We start from the raw sequence: 10,064 nt of genomic DNA on the forward strand, positions 1-10,064 counted from the left end.
CACTTTGTCTATTTTATTAATCAACGCTAACTAATAGTTTGAACTATTGAATGGAGTGGGTTTTCTTTAAGTGAAACACTTGAATTTCTTTAAGATTACAGGCAACTGGGAATTATTTTAAGCGTCATTCATATTTTTAGATATTGACGAGATTCATAACTGAACTGAGTCGCCTTGATAACAGAAGTATCGTAGAATATTATAATCTTGAGGTACTTAAAGTCATTTTTAGTTTTTCCAATTAATAAGCAAACTATTTGATATTTTATTTATAAAAATAAAGTAAAAATGTGACTCACCTCTTCCTCTAAGTTAATTAGCAAAGGCAAGCTCACATAAATAGTGAGCGGAAGCATCCATCTAATAAGAAGCAGCAAGTCCTTATAGCATAGTGTATCTTTAGGTAGAGCCATGTAACCAATTTGCACAGCATCAACAATTAAGTTGAAATATATAAACAGTAAAGGGATACCATAAATTTGCACCATCAAATCCTGGCAAATCGAGTGTAGTTTATCACTAATGTAGAGTCTCTTCCCCAGCTCATGGAGGGACAAAGAGCCACATTGAAGATGGTATTTGATTCGAGCTGTTTGTGCTTGCATTAAATGATTTATAGCATAAGCTAAGGCACTATAGCAGGTAATTATATAAAATTCATAATTCTCACGTATTAAATAGTTGAATAACAAAATTGAATACTTCAATTTGAACTGAATATCGTAAATTGCCAAAGCTGCAGTATCAAATATTTTGTAAATGGAGAAGATGACCCAAAGTCGAAAAAGACAACGCGAAAACCGTGTATTCAGGCTGTAAATACGCATTTCTCGTGCGGCATTGGATATTTGGCGTAGCAGGATAACTTGGGAGTTTTGATAAATATATAGCCATAGGATAGCAATCAATTGGCTAAAGCAGCTGACCAAGATCTCTAAGTAATTCATGGCATTAACGGTTATTAAAATAGCATGTTGATGATCATGATACCATAGATGCGGTACGCATATTATACCGGAAACAAGACTTCCAATTAGTAGAAAACGTACGAAGTAGCACGTCCAAGACTGCTTAAGTACGTAACATTCCTTATAATCTGAATAACCCAGATCTGAAATTCCCAAGTAACGTTGATATAGCACAAAACTAAAGAGTCGCATTTTTCTAGAGTGGCACGTGCGTGAACTGATGAAACACTTACTCACAACTGAACTTCATACTGGGGGAAAGAACAATAAATAACAATATGGTATACTATATTGTGGGAACACGAGTAGAATAACTTTGTGGGGTAGGACATTTGCAATTGGCACAGTTTGTACTGAAATTTGTATAACCTTTTTGATTAATTAGAACCTTGTAATGATTGGGAAACAGAAGGTTTTAATTTCTTTAAAAGTAGTATTCAAAATTAATGTTACGACGCATTCAGTGTAGCTTAATTATTGTTTTCTTTAACCCTAAGAAAAGGTTAGTGCATATTTCACAGCCGATCACTTCTCGTACTAGTTTTCACTTCCATTGCATTAATATTTAATTTTTCATATTGAATGGATTAACTAAACTACCAATGTGGGAAATCGAAATACTTGTCATTTCATTGCCATTGAAATAGTCAGGAATTTATAATTAATCCCCACTGTGTGCCAGACCTAACAGTCTCTTAATAAATATTTTAAGCTGATGAGTTGGTCATAGAAATTTTAGTAAGTTAAATGGCCAAAAACATAATAATAATGCTGCTTAAATTATCTAATATGTTTTACATTCAATATTTTAAAATTCAATTTAATGAAACTGAGCGAACTTAAAGCAAAATGCTCTTACATAAATATAATAAAGATATAAGGATTACCTACCTCGTCGCCAAGTTGACTACATGAAAATGGTAAGGCCGCATAAAAACCATTTGTTAATAGCCAGGGAAATGGTCTTAAGGAAAATAGTTGCGATAGGTAGTAAAAAATCGCCGAAAGGGAAAGTGTTGAAAATATCAGGTGTAATATGATTAGAGGTCCATAAATGATGTTTACATGCTGCTCGGCAAGAGATAAAATCTCGTCATGTACTTTAATTGTACTCAATACAATCTTCTTTAATTGTTTTAATGGTTGTTTTTCCTTCATTGCTGATTCAAGCTTTAGCCTATATTTTTGCAAAATCTGTGCCATGACAGTGATCAATGCAGCATAGAACGTCATCAAATAGTTACAGTAGTAGGTATGCAATATGGAACTCGAAAATAGTCGGATATAGGAAGGATCCGTAAGAATAAGATATCCATATTGAAATAGTGTATTCAGAGGGTACATTAAACAGAAGCTCAGCCAGCACCACAACATCCAATGGGGTACTTTAAGTTCATTACAATCCTTCGACAATCTCTGAAGGCGTCGCAAAAGGTTCAGTTGACGACGCTGCTGCATCAGCGACCAAAGAAGTTGAATCATCAAGGATATTGATTCACTGGCGTAGGCCATATGTATGAAGAAATCGACCACAATGAAGGTAGTTAAGTCGAACATAATTTCCCATTCCTTTATCGAGTAGTAAGCACACCAGAATAACACAGTTTGCAGCACACTGTACTTGATGTAGAACTTCATACTTTGCTTAAATCGATAACACTTTCGGTTTGAATCGTAGATAATTCTTGTATACAGCATTCCGTACAGGAATTCCAAGTAAATTTGCAGCGTTTCTTCCATTCTAAAGCTTTTAAACTGGCACTGACAATACACAATAATAAAGTATTGTCTATGTCATGAAATGAAAAAGATGTGGTTGAATACTCCGTTCCAACTGTGGGCTCAGAAAAAGTGTATACTTTTATTACACAACACAACGTAACATCTAAGTTTATTAATAAATGTAAGTTCTTAAAGATTTTATTTTTAATTAAGTTACAAAAATACATTTTATTTATGATTTGCTAACATAATAGACGATTTTTATACCTTTATCATCTTAAAAGACTCTTTTAGGGTATTGGTGATTCATCATTACATGAATCTTTTTATACTAATTTAATGAATTCCTAACTTCTGCTAGCGATTTTCAACGTTTATAAGTCAATTACATATCTAAGTCTCTTAGGAATTAATTTGTATGCAATTAAACCAACCAGCACTGAAAATTTTCTGAATATTACTTTAATTTGTTAAAGTGTACATGATAAGAGACTGCAAGTGATTAAAATTGATATGCGCAATGCCTATTTTTGGGAAACGCAGTTCATTTTTCCAAATTAGTGGAACATGGATAGATCGCCTCGGCTGTTGGCGCTGATCAAGAATATACTATATATAGTATATACTTTATACGATCGGAGATGCCTCCCTCTACCTGATACATACATTTCCTGTCGGCACAAAGTAGCGGGTCTAAATATCAGATTCAGGCAGTTTATGAATCTTTTTTAAAATTCTCAACAATCACCCTTAATAAGACAAAAGAAGTTCTTAGAAGTACTGACCTACGCACAGAAAGGGACACTTCTGAATAAATGAGCTGAGGCTCTGGGATCAGTCTGATTTTGAATTCCGTTTAGTGCAGATCGTTTGTCTTTTCAAAGCCCTTAAAAGTTAAACAAAATAAGAAAAATCATAAACCATTTATTATCATGCAAAACCAAAGTTATTGCAATCTCTGTAATGTTGTGTTGTCCTCAAAAGGAATGGGATACCATCATCATCTGCGTTCAGAGCAGCATAAGATGAGAGTAATAGAACCGATTAATAGCCGGTTAAAGAAGATTTCGGCAGCATTCACTGGCCGCTTACTTCGATATAAGTATTTAAATGAGTGGACTGGAGTAAAAATGCCACCAGAGTTCTTAAATGAAGCAGGCGAAGCTTACGTTCCTCATTTATCAAATGTATTGAATAGTTATGTGTCGGCCAAAGTCAATTTTGAATTGTTTGCTCAGTATACACTTTTGAAGGATGAAGTGGAATACACGGATATTAAATCATTTCAATCAAATATGACAATTGAAACCATGTGCTGCAACTTACAACAATCATTTAAAGAACATGCAGAAACAATAATTTCCAAAATTGATGAGTTTCAGGAGAGTGATAGTGGTTGGCGGCTAAATTGGATTCTTCGTTTGGAAATGAATTTTAATAAGTACATGCCAATAAGAGGTGCAGCATTTATTGAATTACCATATAAGCTTAGGCACAAAAAAGCAGTTATCAATGTGCAGAACAAAGATGTATTCTGTTTTAAGTGGACTGTTATTGCTGCTTTATCGAGGAAGCCAATGCCTTATAGATGTTCATCATACAATGTACGAATATTTGATGATTTTATCAAAATAAACGATGAAATAACACTAAATTTTAGTGGCTTAACGTTTCCATTAAGTCCTCGAGACATTCAAATGTTTTTGGATTTGAATCCGATAATAAGCATTACGCTTTTCGGGTACGACTCAGAGAATGAAAACGTGTTTGGACCCATTTTTTATACAAACGAAATAAAGGATCATCACATAAATATGTTGTTGGTGGAGGACGAGAACAAATATCATTATACATGGATCCATAAATTGTCAGCGTAAGTTCTGTGCATTTTTATTTTCTGTGCATGATTTTAAAATTAAGTGCATTTTTTATTTCTAGTTTATTTGCATCACAAACTAGGAGATCTAGGCAGAAGAAATGGTATTGTGACATATGTCTCAACTTTAAAATGAGTGAACAGGACTTCTTGAAGCACAAGGAGATGTGCAATGGAAAAGTTTGTACATTGCCCAGTCCTCTGAATGCATTGTTAAAGTTTAACAATTTTCAAAAAACATTACCAGTGCCGTTTGTTGCTTATGCAGATTTTCTTGAACCAAGAAATTCAGAAATAAATTCGAAATTCCCAATGTGCAATGGAAATATACCACAAGCATATGCATACTATATAAAGTGTGAATATGATAATAGTTTGGATAAGTTTGTTGTTCAAACAAGAAGTAATGGTATAAACTTTCTTATGAGTCTGATTCATGATTTAACAAATATTTATATTAAGTATATAAGTAAGAAAGAATCCCCAATTATGAGTTCAGAAGAAGAGGAGAAGTTTCAGCAATCAATTAATTGCCATATTTGTGAAGGAGCTTTGGATTTACATAAGATTAGGGATCATTGCAATATGACAGGTAAATACAGGGGGTGCTGCACATATGGCATGTAAATTAAAATATAGAATTGAACCCTTTATACCAGTATATTTGCATAATTTCTCTAAATATGATTTTAAATTACTTATTAATGATCTTGTATCCTGTTCCGGTGAAGTTAAATTACTCCCTACCAATAAGGAAGAGTACATTTCAGTTTCAAAAATAATGAAAGTTTGTTATAAAAGAGATCTGGAAATTCGATTTCTAGACTCTCATCGATTTATGCCATCCAACTTGGATACTCTTTCAAATAATCTAAATGAAGAGCAATTGGTTACTGTTAAAACTCATTTCAAATGTGAATCTCAATTTAAATTGATGCGTAGACAAGTGACATTGCCTTATCAAGATACACATATTAAACTTGAAGAAACTTCTTTACCACCAAGAGAAGCATTCAACAGCTTGTCAAATGGAACCGATTTATCAGAAAATTTAGAGGAAAATTATACTCATGCACTTAACATTTGGAATGATTTTTCATGCACAACTCTTGAAGCCTATTTGGAGTTGTATTTGAAAAGTAATGTGTTCTTATTGGTAGATGTGTTTGAATATTTTCGAAAGCTTTGTCTACGAATATTTTCTCTTGATCCAGCTCATTTTTTACACAATACCTAGTTTATCACGGGAGGCTATGTTAAAGATCACAAAAATAGAATTAGATATCTTCACAGATATAGATCTGCATACATTTGTTCAATCAGGTATTCGTGGAAGTTTAGTACAGTGCTGTCATCGCTATTCACAGGCTAATAACAAGTATATTTCCACATATGATCCATCCAAAGAATCTTCATTTTTAATGTATTTAAAGGCGAATAATTTGAATGATTGGGCAATGTCTGAACCTCTTCCATGTGCAGGATTTCAATGGTTATTAGAAAGTGAACTTCAAAATGTTGATGTTTTAAAGATCCCAATTGATTTTGAATATGGCTATATTTTTGAAGTGGACTTGGAATATCCTTATAATATTCACGATTATCATAACGATCTTCCATTTTGCCCGAATAACAGATTTTCAATGCAATCGGCAAAAGTTAAAAAATTAATTGCCGATTTGTGTGATAAAAAAAATTATATTATACACTATAAAAATTTACAGCAATGTCTGAGTTATGGCTTACAATTAAAGAAAATTCATAGGGGCGTTCGCTTCCTTCAGAAGCCATGGCTGAAAACATACATAGATCTGAACAAATCGCACAAAGCAAATGCTAAAAATACTTTTGAAAAAAAATTTTTCCAATTGTTAAATAATTCCGTGTTTGAGAAATCAATAGAAAATGTTGATGAAAGGGTTGATGTTAAATTGATTTCTGAGTGGGAATCTGCTTCAAAGGATGATGGCAGTGGTCGGAAAAGAATATGTGCTAGATATTTAATTGCAAAAAGTAATTTTCACAGTTGTCAACCATTGAGTGAGAATTTTTGTGCTATACAAATGAAAAGAGTGAATGTTTTGTATAATAAGCCAATATATTTAGGGTTTGTTCTATTGGAATTATCAAAGTGGAAAATGTACGATTTTCACTATAATTATATGAAACCTAAATTCGGTGAAAATGTAAAATTAAATTACATCGATAACGATTCTTTTATATATACTATAAAAACAAATGATTTTTATAATAATATTCGTGGTGATATTGATACACCGGATTATTCTGATGAAGCTGCAGAGAAATTTAAAATTAAAGGCTTTAAAGATAAACTTAACGGAAAACCAATACTTGAGTTTGTTGGTCTTCGATCAAAAATGTTTGCTTATAAAATTGATGGAGATGATAAAAAAAAAATTGAAAAATCGAAAGCTCTTAAACGAAGTGCTGTGGACAAGTTAGATTTTGATAATTGTAAAAAATGTTTAATATCAGAACAAACACCTTTATATAGTAATGACGATAAACGTATCATTGAAAGTAACCACATTGATACAATAGCACATGGACATATTTATCTAGTGCTTAATGTCCATAGAGGAATGAGGGAGTAGTTGCAGATATTGAGAGGAAAAAAAATTGAACAATTAGAAGCTTTTTATCTTTAACTACAAATGTATTAACTTTAAGAAAATTTTGAAAAGAGACTATTTTAATTAATAAAATAGAATATATACTGATAACATTAATTTATGACATTGCTCATATAGAAAGTACATATGTATGTGCAACTAGCATTTCTTATTACGTTATTGAAAACATCAAAACAATCATTGTACTCCTTTATACCCATCTAGCATCGAACAATAGTGCCATTTTATACCAACATTAAAAGTCGCTTTAATTCTAAATTTAAATAATAACATAACAACATTTGAAAACAAAAAATATAAAATGTATGTGTAGATATATGTATTAGTGATCTAAATATTATAATATATTGAAAGTAATTGTTAATTTAAGTAAGATATAATCCGTACATTTTTTTGTGTTACTTTTAATGATTTTTGTCTGAATTAGTAAGGTTAACCCTGTAACCATGAGACTGTATTAATAAATAAAATTGCCAAAATATCTGGTAAACCCTTTTTTCAAGGATGCTCAAGGATCTTAGACATTAGTTATTGATGTGCGCATATATTTTAATGCGGAATTGAGGAATTGCCTAGAAGTTAACTTAACTCCAATTTTGGTGCTAATAACAAACAATATGTTTCGCCTTTTGTAAAAAAAATAATGTTTTGGCAAATGCAAGAAAAGTCAAAGGAAAATCATTAAAAAAGGTCTGGACCAATCCAATTTTTCAAAATGGTACAATACGAAATCCAAAATCAAAACCAAAATTAATTTATTTCAACAATTTTCAAACACCATTGCTACAATTTGTCAACAATTTGGTCTATGTCAAACCGTTCGCCTTGCTGTCTGACCATAGCTCAGCAGTAAAAAGAATCGCCTTTTAGGCTAAAATTTATTATATATTTTGCAACGAATGCAATTGATTATTGTCTAACGCTAAACGCTCTAAAAGCTGAAAGCTGTGAGCCCTCAGCAGCTCCCGCTGCAGTTGAAGTAGCGCAATGCAGCAAATAGTGCCTACAATCTTTGACTTAAGTGTAAAATAAACAAGCGATTTTACAATTTTTTCATACACTTTGTCTATTTTATTAATCAACGCTAACTAATAGTTTGAACTATTGAATGGAGTGGGTTTTCTTTAAGTGAAACACATGAATTTCTTTAAGATTACAGGCAACTGGGAATTATTTTAAGCGTCATTCATATTTTTAGATATTGACGAGATTCATAACTGAACTGAGTCGCCTTGATAACAGAAGTATCATTTGTAGAATTTTGTAAACTTGAAGTAGTTTTTTTAGTTTTTCCAATTAATAAGCAAACAATTTGATATTTTATTTAAAGTAAGTAAGAAGTAAAGTAAAAATATGACTCACCTCTTCCTGCATGTTTATTAGCAAAGGCAAGCTCAAATAAATAGTGAGCGGCAGCATCCATCTAATAAGAAGCAGCAAGTCCTTATAGCACAATGTATCTTTAGGTAGAGCCATGTAACCAATTTGCACAGCATCAACAATAAAGTTGAAATATATAAACAGTAAAGGGATACCATAAATTTGCACCATCCCATCCTGGCAAATCGAGTGTAGTTTATCACTAATGTAGAGTCTCTTCGTCAGCTCATGGAGGGACAAAGAGCCACATTGAAGATGGTTTTTGACTCGAGCTGTTTGTGCTTGCATTAAATGATTTATAGCATAAGCTAAGGCACTATAGCAGGTAATTATATAAAATTCATAATTCTCACGTATTAAATAGTTGAATAACAAAATTGAATACTTCAATTTGAACTGAATATCGTAAATTGCCAAAGCTGCAGTATCAAATATTTTGTAAATGGAGAAGATGACCCAAAGTCGAAAAAGACAACGCGAAAACCGTGTATTCAGGCTGTAAATACGCATTTCTCGTGCGGCATTGGATATTTGGCGTAGCAGGATAACTTGGGAGTTCTGATAAATATATAGCCATAGGATGGCAATCAAATGGCTAAAGCAGCCTACTAAGATCTCTAAGTAGTCCATGGCATTTCCGGTTATTGAAGTAGCATGTTGATGATCATGAAACCACAGATTCGGTACGCATATTATAGCGGAAACAATACTTCCAATTAGTAGAGAACGTACGAAGTAGCACGACCAAGACTCCTTAAGTACGTAACATTCCTTATAATCTGAATAACCCAAATCTGAAATTCCCAAGTAACGTTGATATAGCACAAAACTAAAGAGTCGCATTTTTCTAGAGTGCCACGCGCGTGAGCTGATGAAACACTTACTCACAACTGAACTTCATACTGAGGGAAAGAACAATAAATAACAATATGGTATACTATATTTTGGGAACACGAGTAGAATAACTTTGTGGGGTAGGACATTTGCAATTGGCACAATTTGTACTGAAATTTTTATAAACTTTTTTGGTTGTAATGATTGGGAAGCAGAAGGTTTTAATTTCTTTAACAGTAGAGTACAAAATATTTTTATATTTTTTTTTTAATTCAGCTTAGAGCATATTTCACAGCCGATCACTTCTCGTACTAATTTTCACTTCCATTGCATTAATATTTAATTTTTTATATTGAATGGATTAACTAAACTACCAATGTGGGAAATCGAAATACTTGTTGCCATTGAAATAGTCAGGAATTTATAATTAATCCCCACTGTGGGCCAGACCTAATAGTCTCTTAATAAATAACTTTAAGCTAATGAGTTGGTCATAGAAATTTTAATAAGTTAAATGTAATGTAAGGCCAAAAACATAATAATAATGCTGCTTAAATTATTAAATATAAATAAAATTCAATTTAATGAAACTGAGCGAACTTAAAGCAAAATGCTCTTACATAAATATAA

The 10,064-nt window shown here is 32.2% G+C and overlaps 1 protein-coding gene across 1 annotated transcript; it reads left to right on the top strand.

Annotated features, from left to right (window-relative positions):
- Nucleotides 1-3,350: 3,350 nt before the first annotated feature.
- LOC132784883 (uncharacterized) lies at nucleotides 3,351-4,567 on the top strand. The gene has a single exon (XM_060790776.1). The coding sequence runs from the start codon at nucleotides 3,623-3,625 to the stop codon at nucleotides 4,565-4,567; it is 945 nt and encodes a 314-aa protein (XP_060646759.1). The 5' UTR covers nucleotides 3,351-3,622.
- Nucleotides 4,568-10,064: the final 5,497 nt, after the last annotated feature.

This window comes from Drosophila nasuta, chromosome 2L, assembly GCF_023558535.2.
Source record: "Drosophila nasuta strain 15112-1781.00 chromosome 2L, ASM2355853v1, whole genome shotgun sequence".
In the NCBI taxonomy this organism is placed as follows: Eukaryota; Metazoa; Arthropoda; class Insecta; order Diptera; family Drosophilidae; genus Drosophila; species Drosophila nasuta.